Source organism: Diabrotica virgifera, chromosome 8 (genome assembly GCF_917563875.1).
Source record: "Diabrotica virgifera virgifera chromosome 8, PGI_DIABVI_V3a".
NCBI lineage: Eukaryota > Metazoa > Arthropoda > Insecta > Coleoptera > Chrysomelidae > Diabrotica > Diabrotica virgifera.
In genome coordinates, this window is record NC_065450.1 from 30,888,106 (window position 1) to 30,909,553 (window position 21,448).

General features: G+C 31.4%; 1 protein-coding gene across 1 annotated transcript in view; it reads right to left on the minus strand.

Annotated features, from left to right (window-relative positions):
• The window catches only part of LOC114331502 (junctophilin-1), a 55,133-nt gene extending 34,602 nt beyond the window's left edge, over positions 1–20,531 (minus strand). Inside the window, exons 1-2 of the mRNA XM_050658966.1 lie at positions 20,501–20,531; positions 20,105–20,440 (exon numbers count right to left, since the gene is read on the minus strand). Coding sequence (XP_050514923.1) covers positions 20,105–20,440; positions 20,501–20,531 — 367 coding nt within the window. The remainder of the gene's footprint in view (positions 1–20,104; positions 20,441–20,500) is intronic.
• Positions 20,532–21,448: the final 917 nt, after the last annotated feature.

Genomic DNA, 21,448 nt, shown 5'->3' on the forward strand with positions numbered 1-21,448 from the left:
CTCGTGACACTTTGACATATTTTCACTCGCCTTCGGTTCGTGAAATTAAAACTGTCAAAGTGTCACTCGGGAAAAATTCAATAATTTTAGAGTTCTTGTGCAATTACTACTGAAAATGCCAAACTAAAAATCAATTTTTTAAAAACGATTATTTTTGTATTCCAAACAACCAACATTTGAAATTGTAATTCAAACTTTCAAGTGATTTTTTAGAGTTTTCAGTAGTAATTACTCGAGAGCTCTAAAATAATCGATTTTTATCCCGAGTGACACTTTGACAGTTTTAATTTCACGACCCGAAGGGGAGTGAAATTATGTTAATGAGTCACGAGGGCAAAACAAATCGATACTTTTTAGGAGCTTGAGTGTAATTTGATAAGATTATTTCATGATTAAAACTATTTTGTAAACCATTTTAACTAATATTTTATTGATATCTTCGCCTGAATATTTGCTAAACCTGTTCCTGGTGTTCTCTTTAACAAGTTGTAAAACATGAATTGTCATTATTGACACTAAATGTTTATTTTTTGCTAGCAACAAAGGGCATCTTACGTAATACTTGACTGCGGGATATTATCAAAAATTATTGGAGGTAATTACACAAGAAAATTACTAGAAGAAAGTGAAACTATAAAATGAAGAAATAGTAATTGAATAAACAATTTATTTAACAATACAACAAAACCCAATCTTAAAAAACTAATAATTATTAAAGACACAGTTATAATAATAATTGTTTACATTATTTCCAGATTCCTTTGGATGTGGATTTACATTTTTGGAACAACTAGGTTGGGGATACGTTGTGTTGGTTCTCATTTTTTGAATGATCATCTCATGGTGTTCCTAGTCCAACTGCAGGTAGGAAGATATAGATTTTGTGTTGGAATGCCCGGTTATTTTTATGAATTGCTTTTCCTCAACTCCTTCCTTCACCAGTTATGAAAAAGGCGTTCGCACTTAAAGAATAATTGGCAATTTTCATTTTTAATTGACTACAGATTCAGTGCTAAAACGAGACATTTTTATAGAAAAATGTTTGCAAATATATAAAATGTCAAACCGACATATTACATAAACAAAGCTGTTAGTATGTGGTTGTAAAATTTAACACTTAAACACATGACAGTGCAGTTTTCGATTTCTACTATGAAATTATCAGTAGTAATTGCACAAGAGCTCTAAAATTATTGAATTTTTCCCGAGTGTCACTTTGGCAGTTTTAATTTCACGAGCCGAAGGCGAGTGAAATTATGTCAAAGTGTCACGAGGGCAAAAATTCTATATTAATTTTAGAGTTCGAGTGCAATTTGTTGCGATTATTTCATGAATAAAACTGTTCAAAACCAAAATTTTATTGTAATTTATATATATGTAAGTACCAATTAGTGAAATTAAACACACAGTTGTTATAAATATGTATTTGACGGTTGAAAGTCATCACTTTTATAATTTTTAAAACATTTGTCATTAATGTCACTGAATGTATTTTTTCGTAGCAACGAAGGGCATCTGACGTAATATGCTTAACGACGGGAGATTATCAAAAATTATCACCTTAATTTGCATGTCTGTAGCTTTCTATTGGTCAGAATCTCCTATGAATGAAATAATCGCTGTAATCAAGCGATAATTGTGGAGAAGACAAATGGGTGAGTGTAATTTTCAGTAGTAATTGCACGAGTGCTCTAAAATTATCGATTTGTTTCCCGAGTGACAATTTGGCAATTTTAATTTTGTCCCAGTGTCACGAGGGCAACAATTCGATAATAATTTTTAGAGATCGAGTGTAATTCGCTGAGAATATTTCATGTATTGTAATGTTTATTTACGGACTTGCCATTTTTTACAACTCAACTTAAATTTAACTTAAACTATTAAAGCACAATGTGATTATATAAAAACGTATTTTCGATCTCATTCTTAATAGTACTTAGTGATAAATGAAATAAATCATTACTATTAAATTTGTTTGCATTTCTACACATTCTTTGTACGGGTTTATTTACAGTATAAGTTCGATTATGAAATTCTAAATAAAATAAGTCTTGGGATCTAGTGTCCCTACAGGGAGTATGGAAGTAAACCTTTTCCAAATGAGCACTAGCATCAATGCCTCCTCGTATTAATTTATATAAAAATGCTACATCTAGCAATATTCGCTTTTATTCAAGAGTAGGCAATTTAAGTAAAGATTGTAAAACGATGTATTCAATTTTATTTACAGGTACTCTCAATTTAAAAGCAATAAATCTTAAGAACTTTTTCTGTACTCTTTCTAACAGTTCTTTGTAGCATTTATAATGCGGAGACCAAATATTGCTACCATATTCCAAAACCGATCTAATAAGGGAATAGTAGATGTTTTAGAGGCAATAAATATTATCAAATTCAGATAGGCTACGTTTCATGAAACCTAAAAGTTTCATGTATCTATTAGAAACGTAAGAAAAATGGTCCCTGAAGCTTACTGTAGAATCAAAAATTACCCCAAGATCCTTAAATGTTGCGATTACCTCTAAAATATTCAGTCCAATATGGTATTCAAATGAAATCTGATGTTGGTTTCTAAAAAATCGCATTACCTTACATTTATTTATCTTCAAATTCAAAGCATTTAAATTACACCAATCCAATAATCTACTCAAATCATTCTGTAATAAACTACAGCGATTACAATTTTTTATGACTCTATAAATTTTTAGATCATCAGCTGCTTATAACGTTTAATTAGAAAAAGAAACAATAACGACAATTGATCAATTTTTTACGGCAACATTGTAACAATTTAGCGCCTAGTATTTCCTCCTCTAGCTCTAATGATTGCCTGCATCTTTCTAGGCATCCTCCGCAGAATATCTTGGATGGTTTCTTGCGGAAGTCGATTCCATTCTTCCTGTGCAGCAATTCTTAATTCTGCAATTGAGTTTGGAGCTGGATTTCTTGCTCGTATACTTCTTTTTAGGATGTCTCATATATGTTCCATGGGATTTGCATCAGGGCTCATTGGTGGCCAGTCTAGAGCCTCAACTCCAACATCCTCAAGATATTGTATGACTGTTCCTGCGGTATGTGCACGGGCATTATCATGCATTAGCACAAAGTTACCATACCCAATGAAGCCGGCATAAGGAAAAACATGCTCTTCAAGGATGTTCCGTATGTACCAGTCAGCATTGATTCGAATACTCTCCTCAATAAGCTGCATACGACTCTCCCAACCAAAACTAACATGTTGTACAAGATTGCATTCTGCGAAACGTTCTCCAGACCTTCTGTATACTCGATCACGTCCATCTGGCTTCCATAATTGTATCCTCGTTTCATCTGTGAAAAGCACTCTTCTCCATTTATATTCGTTCCAGTTAACGTGGGCCCTTGCAAAGTGCAACCTTTGAGTTTTATGCCGTGGTAGAAGAAGTGGAACTCTGGCAGGCCGTTTTGGATTCAAACCAACCTCTTTAAGCCTTCGAGTCACAGTTTTGGCACTTACATGAACGAATGCCAAATCGTCCCTTAGCTAATAACACCGCATAAGTCATTTTTACCAACTTTACAGGAGACGAAAAAAACTATTTTTTGAAACACCGCCTAAGTTAAAAAAATACCGTTAGTAAACACCGCTTAAGTTATTTTATTATCATTTCTTTCTATATTAATACGCGTAAATGAATTAACATTACTTTATTATATAGCTTACCTCTTAATCTTCTATAAAAACTTCTTGGATACTAGACTTTTCAGCAGTAAAACTCACGTACAAACATAATAATCACAGAGCGATTTGTGCGGTGTTGACCATGATACAGGTGTTAACGACTTGCGCGGTGTCACTACTTTTTGAATTACGGCATGTGATTGACTGAAATCTAAATCATGTGACAAATAGTTAGATGCGCAATGAGCAGATCTATCCAATGGTACTAAAATCTGAAAGCCGTTAATTTTCGAATTGAGCGGTGTTGTAAGCTGAGGGACGAAATGTAATAAATGAATATCGCTGAGTTCAAATATTATATTGATATGACGTCATCATCAATGAGGGCGCGTTTTGGGCTGGCTGCTATAATTTGAATTTTATATCAATTTTTATCGTCTTTAGGGGGGGCCAAACGAAGGCCAAAAACAACTTTTTTTCTTTAATATATTTTAGATTATGTTCTGTTGTAATTTATAGCATTCTTTTCAAATTTAAAATTTAATGCAAGTTCCTTAACTGTGTCTACGCCTATGATTTTACATACTCGATTGCCATCTGTATTTCTATAAAACGTATAGGATTTCCGCTGATCTGGAAAAGCAAAACCGAATATCGGAAATTAGCAGAAGTCCGGAAAAAAATTCGTTTTTCCAGTTGATGAAATTTTGCAATGAACTGGAAAGGAAATGAATACTGGTTGTTGGAAATTTGTCTCGAAAATTCCACTGCCAATGCTTTATTTAAAAGACTTATTATACATTTTGAGAAAGAGCAAATCTATAGTTTTATTAACAAAAAACTGAAAAGTTGCAGGTTTTATGCATTTTATTTTAATTATGTTTTTTAAATTTGTAAAATTGCATGTCAAATTGTAATTTAACAAGTACGACACTGTCAAAATAAATTCATATAAACAAGTAAAAACAACTAAATACTATAAAATATCGAAAGAAAAGGAAAAATATTATTGAAAAAATTTCAAAACAAAACATCGAAAATAGAAGTAGAACAGTAGAATGTAAAATAAATAAAACGAACAGCCAAATTTATAAAAACAACAATGTTCTAAAAATTGCATTGTTTTGTATTGTTAAATTTTTGTTATCTTTAAGTCTTAGAGAAAGAACTAGGTACAAAGATCTGGTAAGAAATAGTTCAAATAAAAAAGAGGTATACAGGGAAAAATGAACCTCAAAGGTTTTGTGTAGGGGTCAATTTTTAAACGAGAAAATATCTATTACTAAAAATAAATTCTATATCAATCTACAGGGGTTACAGCAATTCATGAAAATAGTAAATATGTAGCAAAATACAGGTTGTAATGAAATGTTTAATTATTAGTTGTTGTTAATACTATTATGCAAAAATTTATGAAGTTAAAATTTATAATCTCCTAATAACTGGTCTTCTTTTTCTTCAGGTTCTGTCTCGTCGAAGTTGAAAATCAATTTGGCGATTCTAACTTTATTTAGAGAAGTTCTAAATAGTTCAGTTGTTGTAAGTCCAAACCAAGCTCGCAAGTTCTTCAGCCATGATGTTCTTGGCCTGTCTTGGCTCCGTTTGCCATTTATTTTTCTCTGCATTAGGTAGGTACTTAAAATGAAGTCTTGTGCTGATTATTTTTTTGCATTTTTTCATTCAGGAGAAGTTCTACATTTCAAACCTCTGATCTATAAACGACAGTTGAATAAACGTATCATCTCAGCATTTTTATGTAAAATTTACAGGTTTTATATTAACAGTTTAATATCTCCACAAAAGTTTTTAAATCCTCAAGGCTGTCTGTTATAAAAACTTTGTGTTCAGCATATCGGATATTGTTAAAAATCTTACCATTAATAGTTACATATTAAGAGGGAAACAAATATAGTTCTAATTAAACCCACGCAAAATTTCAATTTTCTTAGAGAGCTCATCTACTTTAACTTTTGCTGCCTGCGTCTAATAAAGATCATATGATTCTTACACCTTAGCTGTCAATGTTCATGTCCATGAGTATCTCTATGAGTTTATGATACTGGATTTTATCGAATGCTCTTTTGAAGTATATAAAACAAACAAATAGGTCCTGACTTACATCCCTATACCTCTGTGCCAATACATTAATACCAATTATCGCCCCCATGATGCCCATATCTCTTCTAAACCTTACTAGTATGAGCTAACTATAAAGAAAATCCTTAAGAGTGTGGCTCATGAGAACAATTACATCTAGTAGGAAAATCTTAATTACTTTCCTTCTTCTCATAGTGCTAAAACGCGGGATTGGTTGGCTGACTGCACAACCCGCTTCCATCTCGAACAGTGGTCCATCATAGTAAGTAGCCCATTGTTCTTAAATGTGACCATATGTATTCTATCGTATTCGTGAACCTCCTAAGAACATTCTCCCTATGAGAGTATTGTACAGTAAGGGAAAAAAAGATAATATGTATCCAAAATATGTATATATTTTAAGCATAATTAGGTCGATGCAGAAGATGTTTTTTCTATCATCACAAACAAAACGAAGGTTGATTAATGGAGTTTGTTTAGTCCAAATTTAATTACTTTCAAAGTCCAAAATAAAGATTGATATAAAAGCCCAGAGAGGGGTAAAATAGAGGCATTAATTTTCATTATTTCATAAATTTCATTATTAAGAGTACTATTATAGTTAGAATTTGTGCGAGATGGGTGTCTGAATGACTACACCGCGAAAGAACATCTTCCTAACCTTACAATTATGGATGTTGTAAACCTTTAAATAAAAGTATAGTTTAGAGTCAAAAGGACCCAACACGACAGTCTATCAACATGGCCAGCCCATCTTATACGTTTGAATTTAACCTCTTGGATTACGTCACTAGCCCCATACAACTGTTTGACCTCAGCATTCGTTCTCGTTTGGTACTGGTTAATATTCGGGTAAACATCTGAGTTTTTTTATTGTTTTTGTCAGCAGTCATATCACATCTATACATAAGCACCAGCTTTTCCACCTGTTCAGGTAGCAAAGCTCAAATGGAAATTTGCTGGTCACACCATCCGACAAGCAGATGAAATATGGAACAAGCAGATGATCTACGGGCGACCATGGGAACACAAGAAAGGAAAAGGAAGGCCTCAGAAAAGAAGAGGCCTACATCCAAAGATGGATAGATTATGGGTCGAAGATAGATATATAGAGACATAAGCACCAGTCTAATCAATCGGTGATTGTCGTTCCGACGTTTTTAAAACTCTCCACTCTTTCACAGTTAGATGAGTCGATTGTTATATCATCATCATCATCATCATCAGTGGCGTTACAGCTCTTTATGAGCCAAAGCCTTCTTCAGAACAATCCTCCATTCGCCCCTGTCTCTGGAAACTCTTCTCCATGCTCTAATTCCAATAGATTTCAAATCATTTTCTAGGTTGTCTTGGTACCTAAGTCTCGGTCTTCCTCTTGCTCGTTGTCCTATCGGCCCTCTTCGGTCAAAAACTTTTCTGACTATGGCATCTTCCTCTCGCCTGATTACATGACCTATCCATCTAAGGTGTGCTACCTTAATGAATTGTACAACGTCAGGTTCTCCAAAATTTCTATACAACTCAAAGTTGTAACGCCTGCGCCACAAACCTTGTTCTTTTATGCCACCATATATTCGTCTTAGAATTTTTCGCTCAAAACGTTTGAGCAGTTCTTGGTCATTCTGAGTAAGTGACCAAGTTTATGAGCCATATGTTAGCACTGATCTTATTAGTGTTTTGTAGACAGTCAATTTAATTTTTCTAGGTATTTTTGCGGCCATCTGTCTCCTTAAGCCATAGTAGCACTTATTGGCGAGCACTATTCTTCTTTTAATTTCTTCACTGACATTGTAATCTTTAGTTAGCAGCGAGCCTAAGTATATGAAGGTGTCCACACCTTCCAGTTCTAGGTCGTCAATTATTATTCTTGTATGTATCGGGTTGCTTGACCTAGTGCAACACATATACAGTACAACCTGCCATATCCGGACCTGTCATATCCGGACCTCCCCATATCCGGACGGTTCTGCGCCGTATGGATCTACCGAAATCTACCAAGAAAAGCAGTCCTGCTGTTAAACAACGCACTAAAAGAATAACTAAAGGATGGCGAAATAATGTATTATAGAATCTATAAAACGTGTCTATCGACGAAAGGTATCGACGGCGTTGATTACTGGAATGTATGAAGGAGAAAACGTTTCAGTTGATACTGTAAAAGATGTAGTGGTCTTGATATCCGGATTTTTCCATATCTGGATCGGTCTGTTGCCACATTGATCCGGATATGGCAGGTTTTACTGTATTTGGTCTTTTGAACATTTATATTTAGCCCCATTCTCTGTGGAGATGCTCTTAACGACCGAAATGCTTCAGTCAGAGATTCTTTAGATCTTCCTATGATGTCTATGTCATCTGCGTATCCGACAATTTGTACTGATTTGTTAAAGATAGTACCATTCGTATTAATTTGAGACTCTCGAATTATTTTTTCTAATGCCAGGTTAAATAAGAGACACGATAGACTATTTTTGCAATGGAAGGGAAGTCGATTTTTATAATTCGCCGTAATCTATCCCATCTCTTTTGTCTGTTAATGTACATATACCGGGTTGCCACTTATATTTTCCCCCATTTTAACTGCCTATAACTTCTAAACGGCTCAAGATAGAAATATGCGGTTTTCACTGAAATGTTTTATTTTAGTAAAAGTTTTGTCTGAATGGACTGAATTTTTTATATCGCTTTCAAATACAAAAAGAAAAATGGCGGATTTTTGAAAAAAACGTTGTTGACTTCTTTTTAATGGAACACCCAGTATATTTTTTTGTAAATTAAAAGAAAGGTCATTCACCTATCCAGAGATATAAAGTTTTTCAAAATCGGTTCTCAGATCACTGAGTAATTAATTTTTAAAATGAGAGGTGCAACGTGGATATCACATACCTAAATAACATAACTAAGCAAATTGATATTATGTTATGTGATTTCCACATTGCATCTCTCATTTTAAAAATTAATTGCTCAGTCATTTGACCACCGATTTTAAAAAAAATTATATGGTTGGATAGGGAAATGACCGTTTTGTCAAGTTTTTATATAAATGACCATTTTTATGTCGCTTTTAAATAAAAAATGGCGGATTTTTGGAAAAAAAAACATTGTAGACTTTTTTTAATTGAAACACCCAGTATATTTTTTTGTAGCTTGAAAAAACGGTCATTTACCTATCCAGCTTTATTACATTTTTTAAAATCGGTTGTCAAATGACTGAGCAAATAATTTTTAAAATGAAAGATGCAATGTGGAAATCACATAACATAATATCATTTTGCTTAGTTATGTTATTTAGGTATGTGATATCCACGTTGCACCGCTCATTTTAAAAATTAATTTCTCAGTGATTTAACAACCGATTTTAAAAAACTTTATATCGCTGGAAAGGTGAATGACCTTTATTTCAATTTACAAAAAAAATACTGGGTGTTCCATTAAAAAAAAGTCAACAACGTTTTTTTCAAAAATCCGCTATTTTTCTTTTCGTATTTGAAAGCGATATAAAAAATTCAATCCATTCAGACAAACATTTCATCCAAAACCGCATATTTCTATCTTAAGCCGTTTAGAAGTTATAGGCAGTTAAAATGGGGGAAAATATAAGTGGACACCCGGTATTTGCCTTTAAGACACATGTATTGGCCTTAACAATAAAAAAAATAGTTAGGTAGTAGGTGCATATCTTCACGTAATACAAAACCCAGTCAAATGCTAACTTTCATCTTGGAACTGTTTTCTGGATTCCCATAGTATACATAGATACTGCGTGTCTTTTCCATGGTAACCGAAAAAATAACCGTAAAAAATATACCAAATTATTGTAAAATTTTGTTCTGTTAGGTACATAATATAGTTATATTAAATGGAATCAAGGTGCAATAGAAAAGTGAATGAAGTTTCAACAGAAAAGTGTGAATACGAAAATATGAACTATAGTTAATGGTTTGTACATAATTTTTCTAGGGAAAACGGTACCCTATAACAATCACTCTTCAACCACCACTGTATATACTCGTATTTAATACTCGTACATAAAAAATATAGAAATAATATTATTCTTTAGTTAAATTCAAGTTTTTAGCCAATTTATAGAAGTATGGCTGAGAATTAAAAAAATTGAAACGCCACTGCTATGATTGTTTCAATAGTATTGTCTATAGTCTATAATATGTATAGTAGAGTCAGTAAAGGTTTTCACCTCCAATTTCGTTGAACCTCCATCGATTTTCATGAAAATTGGTGAGTAGTAGTTAGAGGATACCTCAAGCAACAAAGATGACATAATGCAAACTTGCGCTTGTACCTTGGGGGTGGAGGCCACCCCCTCTCGTGGGTAAAAATTATTTTATCAAAAATAATAATATAAATCGATATAAGGACAAATTCTAAGCAAAATTTGTTATATAAAGTTATTAATATAAATCAATGCTTGTTGAGTTATTGAGGATCAAACATTTTATTTTTTATAACTCAAAAACTATAAGCTCTTGCCAAAAAGTTATTCTTACCAAAATTGAAGATAACAAAAAATTGAATACACTCTTTACTTAAATAACTAAACTAATGTTAAGTCAAAGTGAGTTACGGGTAACTGAATGTAAATTCTTTTCAACGAGTACTCAAATCTAAGTATTCAATCTTAAATAACAGGAAAACGATGCATTTTATAAAATATACCTGTTAAGCACTTGTCAAAGCTCTCCGGATTACCTATCAACTGAGCTTCAGAAGAAGTTAATACCATTAAAATTAAACAAGTTATGACGAAAATAAGAGAACTGTTTCGATTTTTTTTAGGAAAAAGTGAAAAATTAAACATACGCCATTTCCACAAAAATTAAAATTTATAGTAATCCGTACAATAATTTCTTTATATTAGCATAAGTAATGATTTCAACAAATTTGACCGGTTTAGAATGAAAATTTTTGAAAAAAAAGTATAACTTTAAAAAATCAGATTTTTTAAAATGATCGTAGTTTTTATTTTCTTTTGATAATTACTCCAAAAATACTCAATATACGTAAAAATTATATGTAACCAAATTTTAGATTGTTCTCTATCAAATATTTTACCTTTTTTATTATTTCTGTAGGGTAAAAAATAACCGAGATAGAAACGTTTAAAGCTTAAGTTTTGCTGCGAGAACCATGTAACTTTTATTTATTATTTATTTATATTTACATTACTTATTTATATTACTATTTATTTAAAAGGGGCCGTTTAACCTTTTATTTAAAAAAAAAATAAGCGACTTAAAAGATTCAATTCAACGTCGTTTAATTGCCCTTGGAATTAACTTTCAAATGGTTTTTAGTTGAACTTGATATCCTAAAAATTAACGGAGTTATAAAAAAAATAACAGTTTTTGGAAAAAATTTTAAAAGATCAATTTTGAAAAAAAATTGGGGAATAAATTTTAATGTTATCAACTTGTTCGAGGACTCATTTGATAAATATTTCTAAGTACTTTGACAAAAATGTTTAATAAGTTTATGTTATAAATGCATACTTTTCCCGTTATGTAAGCTTGAATACTTAGATTTGGGTTTGGGTACTCGCCGAAAAAAATATACATTTAATTACCTATAACTTACGTTCAATTAATATTAAAAGGTTTTTTACTAACGGGTTGATTTCATTTTTTATTAAATTTAATTTTGGTAATAATAACTTTTTTGTAAAAACTTATAGTTTTTGAGTTATTTATGAAAAATCGGTTAAAAACATGCGTTTTTCTCTCGAAAAATTAAAATCTTTGATCTTTAATAATTCAAAAAGGTTTGATTTATTTTAATAACTTTGTATAACAAATTTTGCTTAGAATTTGTCCCCCTATCGAATTATCGGATTATTTTTGATAAAATAATTTTCACCTCCAGAGTAAAAGCGCAAGTTGGCACCATGTCACCTTTGTTCCTTGAGGTATCCTCTAACTACTCACCAATTTTTCAACAAATCGGTGGAGGTTCAACGAAATCGGAGGTAATAGCTCATGTCCACCTTCAGTGACTGCACTAGTAGTAAATAATAGCTTATTGTCTGCAATAATAACCATTTCTTCGAACACTTTTTTATGATATAATAATTTAAATCTTGTTTTAAATAATTTTCTAGCAGCGCTTTCAGTTCAGCGTCGATGTTTCAGTTTATGGCAAAACGAAATTCATTTTTTTAATAACAAGAACGAACAAATAAATAAAACAAATAAAATACAATTTTCACTACATACGTAATCCATCAAACCTCAAGATTATAGTAAGGTGTTTTCGAGAAAATAAAGAGTTTTTGATGTCAGTCTAGCATATAAAGCTGCAGCTCTCAGCCAATTTCTTGGAGCTAATTTATATAAAACGAGCAAGCATCTTACTCGTAGACTCGCTAACAGGGCAATATCTAGCCCGTAACACTATTAATGTCAACAATAATTCAGTTAATGACAGTGTTTCCGAACATTATTTCGTCCTTTTCTCTTATTTCGCGGGAAATTCTTGTAACTTATTTATATTTCACATCTTCCCAGACACAAATTTTTTATTAAATTGCTGTTCCCCTATTATGTTTTTATTTCAAAAAAAGAAAGACTAGTATGTTTTTTTGCTCTGTAGCCAGTTGTTTTACTTAGTTTGAAGTTTATTAAATTTAAAGCTTTGGAGCTTTTATGTGATAATCAAAATACAGTATGCCCCTGTAAGTTGTATGCATATGGAAAACTTTGGTATTACTTATTAATTTTACGAAAAAAAGTTATTCTTTATAAAAAGTTCTGCATGGTCCAAAACCCAAGATTCAACCATCAGATATCAAATTTTATGAATGTTATACGAGGTATGTCAAAAAGTTTCAATTTCACTCAAGAGTAAAGTAACTTTATTTTTCACAATATTGGAAATTGCTATTATGAAAAGTTGTTTGGAATTAAAAACTATATTTTAATGTGCAATTACATCCTTCTAATTGAAAAAAAAAATTGAAACATTATGGATAACTCACATTATTTTCAGTTATTTCAATTCTGATAACTCTTCTATTATTAATTTTACGAAAAAAGTGATTCTTAATAAATAGTTCTGGATGGTCTAAAAACTAAAATACAACCATCTTATATCAAATTTTATCAATTTTAGACGAGGTATGTCAAAAAAATTAATTTAGATAAAAAGTAAAGTACCTTTATTGTTCAGAATATTTCAATTAGAAGGATGTAATTACATACTGAAACATACAGTGGGTGATCATATTATTAGAGCCACCTCAGAAAATTTTACTTTTGTTTAATAATGGTATGTAAGTTTTTTCTTTATACGGTCCACTTTGCCTTTGAAACTTTAGAAATGTTTCTGTTGGAGTGATTAGTATTGAATATTAAAGTTTTTATTTCTGCTATTTTCCTTGGTGGTATGTCTTTGGATTTCCCATGATGTTTTGGTACCACTTGTGTAACGAACGCGCAATTTTTACTTAATTCACAAAATATAGTATAGGACTGTCAGAATATCACTAGAGAGCAATGGAAACTCACAAAGTTTATTATAACTCTAAACACCAAGAATACAAAATAATAGGCACACGAGATGCAAGCGAGGCTGGGAAGCACTGACAAACAATGACATCTGAGTCATGCATTGCCACACATGCGTGTTGCCACTATTGTCAGACTATTAATTGCACTTTCATAAAGTGTAACAAGACAGCCAAATGGAAACAAATGCATTAATAGATGATATGGCTCAATTATATACCCTTCCTCTAAAACATTAAATTTTACTAGGTGGCTCTAATAATATGATCACCCACTGTAGTTTTTAATTCTAAATAACTTTTCATAATAACAATTTTCGATATTGTGAAAAATAAACGTATTTTACTTTTGAGCGAAATTCATATTTTTTGACATACCTCGTATAAAATTGATAAAATTTGACATAAGGTGGTTGTATTTTAGGTTTTAGACCATGCAGAACTTTTTTATTAAGAACCACTTTTGTCGTAAAATTAATAATAAAAGAGTTATCTGAATTAAAATATCTAAAAACAACATTAGCTATCCATGATTTAAAAAAAAAATTAATTACAAGGATGTAATTGCATACTAGAATATAGATTTTAATTCCGAACAACTTTTCATAATAGCAATTTTCAATATTGTGAAAAATAAAGCTACTTTACTCCTGAGTGAAATTCAAACTTTTTGACATACCTCGTATAATATTCAAAAAATTTGATATCTAATGGTTAAATCTTGGGTTTTGGACCATGCAGAGCTTTTTATGAAGAATAACTTTTTTTCGTAAAGTTAATAAAAAAAGTTTTCCATATGGATACAACTTACAGGAATATACTGTATATATCAAAATGAATATTATTAAAGAATCTTAAATAATATTAAATAATTAAATTTTATTAATAATCGTAATAGTATAGTGTTGAATATCCCTACCTTCCACTCGCTTTGCAGCAGGTAGGCGCCAAAGCGCTTGAGCGCAGTGAGAAATGTTCAACAGCTGTTCGCAGTCTCTTTTGTAAATTATTCCGCGATTCAAAAATATATTCCAGTGTGCATCACTTTACGATTGGACAGACAAAAAATAATTTGAAAATAAAAGTTGACCAAACTGTAAAATCGTTTTTCTCAAAAGTTCTTTTTTAAAAGGCAGTGGACATTGTAACTCAAAAACTACCTGACCGATTCACCAGAAATTTTTTATATTTATATTTGCTTTAGACATTTCGTGAGGTAATGCTATCGAGATATTTTTTGTTTAATGCTTAGTTTTTGTTTAAGTAATAAATATGTCGATTTTCACCTTTTTTGCCAAAAATTCGTTTTGACTTCAGAGTGATACCAAGAAGTCAAAAATTTTGTTTCACATATCCAATGATTTGTTCTGATGTCCACCGTAAACTCAATTTTTTTATGTCGTGGAGGTGTCTTTAAAAATTTGCCACCGTTGGCTTATTTTTCAGTATTTTTCCTTGAATTTTTATCAATATTCTATGAGTTGTACTAAATAAGCTTCTTTAATTTAAAAATAAAATAATTCTACTTTTCCTTCAAAGAAAATTAACAAAAATGTGCTTGAAATGTTGATTTCAAACCTTTTGGTGGGCAACCCATTCAAGTCGGATTTGTCTATACAGTGGAACCCCGATAAGTCGGCTCCCGATAACCCGGAAGTCCGGCTAACCCGGACCGTTTTTCATCAGATAAACATTTTAATTTTCAGTACATATTTTGTATTTTGACAACGACACCCGATCTGGGCGTCGAAATGTTAATAAAATTATTTTTTCAATTTAATTGTGGCGTATTTCCCATCAAAATAGTTAATTATCAGATAAACAATTCAACAATAAAAATGTATGTATGTAATATAATATTTGAGAGATAATGTGTATTTGTTTAATTTGAACTGTACGATAATAAAAATGACTCATGGCGCACGCCGGAAGAAACAACAGGCACCTGTCTGTAGTATTCCTTTATTTTTTATTTCAAACTGCGTTAGCATTGTTTAAGAAAGACCATTTAAAAAATTATTTTTTAATCAACGGTCTTGGTTTTCACTGTTCTTAATACATAATAACAAAACATCGTTCCGATTGTGACTGTATGAATACAGTATTGTATTGTTCGCTTCCGTTTGCTTAGGTTTGTGTTTGCGTGTTTTAAGTAATTTACATGTGTAGGTACTGTGCATATTTATATATATTTCATGTTATTTCAATTCTAACGGAGTTTATCAATTTTTACCATATTCTTCGGCTAACCCGGATTTTCGATATCCCGGATCGGCCGCGGTCCCGATTAATCCGAGTTATCGAGGTTCCACTGTATATGAAATTTAATATAAAAAAAATGTTTCATCCGGTAAACAGGTTGGTGAAAGTTTACCTAGATTCGGATCCCGTACTATCAGTATATTTTTTGAGAAACTATTAACTGGCTAGAATCAGCACAAAATCCGCGAAATGGTTTTAGGCTATGGAATATAAGCTATAGAGGATTTTGGGAAGCGCTATGACCTTGAAAATGTCACAAAGAATATAACTAAATATCTTTTTTCTTACTCAGACTCTTTAAAGTCTTTTATGGTAGGGGAGCCCCAGCGGGGATTTTTGCAGATACTCGAGCGCGTCAGATTATCACATGGGGAGAAACTTTATACCCTGTTAATTTACCTCTACCATATTATATTGGCTCTTGATACAGAGGAGTTCGTTAAGGGGGTCCGAAAAAAAAATCTATCCTTAAAAAAACTCGTCAGATTAAGATAAGGTAAGTTAATAAGTACATGCATACAGTGTATATTTCAAAAATCTGACGGTTTGAGCGGGGTAAGAGAATGGCGAGTCACAAAGTTTCACAAAAAAAAGCAAATATTTCGCGAAATGAACGCAAGATCGAAAAAGTAAAAAATACGTATTCAAAATTTTTCAAAAATCTATCGAATGGTACTAAACATGACCCATCACGGAGAGGAAATTTTAAATCCGAACCCCGCGATATTTTGCGAAATGAACATCAGATCGAAAAACTGCAAAATACATAATATATTCAATATTTTTGGAAAATCTATTGAATTTTTATTGCAGATTTTGTTTCTTTACATAAAAATAAGCAACTTTTATTCGAGGCATTTTTTCGAATTATGGATAGATGGCGCTATAATCGTAAAAAAAACGTTTGTTGGAAATGAAAAATTAACTTAAAAATGGAAAGTCCCGCACTTTATGGAAAACTTAACTTTTTTTCGTTTTAGGACCTACTCTTCACAACCCAATAATAATAATATCGTCTTTATTATTTCTTCAATATAGAAATGTACATTTTTATATAAAACATAATATATTATTTTCAGAAATAAAGGGCGAAGTTCATTTTCTGAAATGTCGCCATTTACAGAAAATGTTCTTCCACTTAACCCGAAAAAGAAAAAAAAACTTATCTATATAGTGCCATTATAAAAACAACAATAATTTCGTTTCATTTACCAATTTATTCGAGCTCGAGCATTATGTTCGTCCAGAACCAAAATTATGATTGAGAAATAAACAAATAGTCTCTAGATTTGGATTTAAACTGCCCAATGTTTAATACTTTTATTGTTGATGGTAATGAATTATACAAATGACATACCTGATACCTAAAAGACCTTCTAAATATCTCTGTTTTAAATTTCGGTATTGCCAGCAAACCTTTATATCTAATATTTAAGTTGTGTATGTCCGTTCGATACGTGATTTTACGATGAAGATAAGACGGTTTTTTTGTTAGAATTATTTTATGATAAAGACAGACTGTATGATGTACCCTTCTATTTTCCATATTCAGCCACTCAATTTCCTTAATTTTATGTGAAACTCTTTGTCTTCTGCGAATGCCAAATATGAGTCTTAGACAGGAATTTTGAACTTTTTGAATTTTATTCTTGTAGTGAGTGGCTAAATTAGGACCGTAAAGAGCGTCAGCATAATTAAAATTTGAAAGTACAAGAGATTCACACAAAATTTTCTTAACATTAAATGGTAGAAAATGTCGATTACCGTATATAATCTTAATTGAAGCGTAGGCACGCTGTATCAATTTATTTATATGTTTTTCGAATCTTAACTCTGACTCCATTAATACACCCAAATTCTTTGCCACATCAACAACATCAAGAATTGAATCCTGAATTTGGATTTGGATTGATGGTAAAACTAATTTCCTTTGATTTTTTGGCCCAAATATTAATATGTTTGATTTACTGGAATTGATGTATAGGCAATGGTTTAAAGCAGCTTCTACAAATCTTTTTAAATCGGCATTAATCAGATCATTAGCGTTTTTTAAATTTTCGATTGGGAAACTGTAGTAGAGCTGAGTGTCATCAGCATATAAATGAGCTTGGCATGACTGAAGCTTAGAGAGAAGATTAGAAGTATATAGAGAAAATAATAAAGGACCCAATATTGAGCCTTGTGGAACTCCTGAATTAATATTCAAAGAGTTTGAATTTTGACCTTCTATATTAACATGCTGTTGTCGCCCTTCCAAATAGCTTATTATAAGTAACAACGCATCATAGGAAAATCCTAAATACTTTAAAATGCTTATCATTAATTCATGGTTAATAGTGTCAAAAGCTCTGCTAAAATCTAATAAAATCAATATAGTACATTTTCTGTCATCTATAGCCGTAAGTATGTCATCGACAATATGCAAAAGTGCAGTTGTGCAACTAAAGCCTTTGCGAAATCCAGATTGAACATCAGGTAAAAGAGAAAATTTTTGTATATATTCCTTTATTTGAATTTCCATAGCTCTTTCCAATACTATGGATAAAGTAGGTAAAATACTGATACCTCGCAAGTCTTTCATTTCTTTTGGATTTTGTTTCTTCGGCAATACCCTCACAACTGCCCTCTTCCACATCGCCGGGCAGACATTCTCTGTTAAACAATAATTTATAATATGTGTAATGTAAGGTACGATATGAGGACAACAAAGTTTAATTAATTTAATATTTATACCATCACACCCTCTCGCATTCGTTTTTATATCTGATATGGTCTTAAAAACAAACAAGTCATTAATTTCCTTAAATTTAAAGTTTTCATTGAGTAATCTATTATTATTATAAAAATTTAAAAGATGTTGGGGTGGTTTTTTATTAGGAACAGATTTTATAAAAAAATTATTTAGATCGTTAGGCTTTTTTAAATCCTCTGGAATATTTTTATTTTTATCGGGAAGAAATTTATTCAACTTTAGTGTCTTCCACATTTCTTTTGATGAATTATTATTGAATTGATGTATAAAGTATGCCTTTTTTTCTCTCTCAATAGCCCGATTAGTAAAGTTACGCATTTGTCTATAAAAATCTAAATGTCTCTGTAATCTAGTCCTTTTAAATTTGCTTAAAGCTTTGTCCCTCTCGTTCATCATAATTTTGATGACATATGTCATCCATGGTGCTCTGGCTTTAGTGACTCTAGAGGTAACTATGGGAATATGTCTATCAAATAAATTATTTAAGCAATTAACTAAGTACGATATTTTTGCATCAATATTTTCCTGGTCATATATTCTGAAAAATGAAGTATTAAACAAATCAGCCTGAAAGGATTCTTGATTAAAATTTTTAAAGCTTCTATATGTACACATTTTAGATTGTTGCGATGTACCACCTACATTTACCTTACAATAAACAATAGAGTGATCTGAGATGTTATGATGTATGACACCCCCCTCCACTGCAGCTCCTTTTTGTACTATTACATAATCTAGAAGTGTTGCAGATGTAGCAGTGACTCTAGTAGGAACGTCTATCAATTGACAATAATTCAGTGATTCTAAAATTGAATAAAAATTCTTAACACTACTATTGTCATAGTCAAACAAGTCTAAATTAAAATCACCCATACAAATTATTTCATCTACAGTTGGTCCAATATCAATTAGACTATTTTCAAACTCATCCAGAAAAGATTTTAAATTTTTTTCATGAGGTCTGTATATTACACCTATTCCAAATTTTTTTTATGAACCGTAATTTTAATCCATAACTGTTCCCAGATATAATCCTGCCTACTTATAAGTGGTTCACAACGCAATCCATCTCCAACATATATACATATTCCTTTACCTCTGCAATTTCTATCCGCCCGGTATAATTTATAATTATTAAAATTTAATTGGTCATCAACAATACTATATTTCAACCATGTTTCACATATTAAAAGAATATCTAAAGAATTATCCGAAACTATTTGTTTAATATTTTGCAATGAAGGTACTAATGATCTTGCATTACAGCAACCTACTTTAAACATTTTGTTTTATTTTAAACAATTTGAATGATCGAGTTCGAAATTAAAACAATACCAAAACAAACGATATCTAACTTAAACAAAAAATTGTAGTTCTTGTAGTTTTTGTTCCACCTAGATAAAAATCTAGTAACGGGAACAACTCAATTGGTCAAATGCTGCAAATATAATCCTTAACATTGTTATGCTCGTAAAAGATAAAAATAACAAACATCATGATTCTATCTGTTAATTTCAAAAGCCATTAAATAGAGAATAATAATAATACATTAACTAAGTAAGTAGTTTAGCGACATCCTCCAGTGAGCTGATTCTTCTACCATTTTGTTGACCATTCAGTTTGACGTAAACTTGACCATAATTTGTCCAAACCACACCTGAACCATTAATTTTTTTCACTGCCTCCGTTACAATATTTAGCTGCTCTCTCGTTAAATCCTCTCGAATTATTATATTTGTAGACTTCAGTGACCTTTTATTTTTGTAAACAACATTTTTATAATAATTTGAGGAAAATATCACCAAAACTGGTCTACTTTTGTGGGTTTCTTTCTTGTTCAGTCGATAGCAGAACTCTATACTTCTTTCATCTAATTCCAGATGCATTGTAGTTGTAAATATAGCAAGCATAGTTTTAGACAAATTTTCAGGACCCGATGGTTCAGGAACTCCATAAATTCTAAGGTTGGTGCTTCTCCCCATTTGTTCCTGTTTCTTTTGGTGATTAACAAGAGATTTGATTGTCTCTTCCTGCTGCTGAAGTTTTCTAACAATACTTTGATTTTCTTCTTCGAGTTTGGCAATTTTTTCGTTATATTTCTCTTCGATAATCCCAGTTATAGTTTCGGTAAGCTTGAGGATAAACTCATCTGCTGTGCACAATTTAACAACAAGGTCTTTAACTACTCAGTGCAATTCATCCTCTCCCTTACCACTTTGACTTCTATTACCATCTCTACCCATTTTAACAAAACAAACTTTATAAAAACTTACTGCAAATCAGCTAAAAATCAGACCACTGTTGTCAATCTGGTAGTATGGGAACGATATTTATTGTCGTTTTCTGTACTACTTGATTGATAACTTATTTTGTTCATAAATTTCTTGTAAAAATAAATTATAGGTCATCTGCAGAAATCATACATTACTGATCCTTGCTAAAAACTATTTTTTCTCTTTTTTTTTAATTTGCTGTGACTTTATTTTCAAACACTAAATAAAAAAAGAGAATATTAAATGATGTCAGCATATAATAACTTAAATCGTTCAGAACGACAGAGTAAACTTGGCATATTAAACCAGATATGTTTGAGGTAAACATATTATATGCTTCCCAAAATCCATTTAATAAGAATTACAGAATAATTAGCAGCATGAACAATAGAGAAGGTAGATTATTCGCCAACCAATAGAATCATCTCTACCTGGGCAACAGGAAAAATCGAATACCTGTTCCGATGACGAACAAAAATGCGTCAGTCCGTTCATTCATTCAGTTTACTCCCAAACATATGCCAAAAATTGTTTAAAAACTATCTCTCAATACTTACCTACGTAGCTAATCGTAAGTAATTTATTAGAACAAAAATAAGTCAGAATTGCTGGGTTAGTCACTTTAAAAATTGGTGGATGTGCCCGGATTATATGAAGGTTGGCAAGTGATACGAAACGGGACGGACGCATTGAAAAAACTGCATTTAAAAAAATTTTTTGATAAAACAGGATAAGTTCAGCTATACAGGGTGTTTCAAAAAAAAGATAACACTTTCTCTAAGAGCTTTTTGTAGAACAAATTGGGGTGCCGATCCAAATATAGCACTTTTATTTTACCGTACTATGATTCGTCCTATTTTCGATTACAGTTGTCATTTGTATGGAAC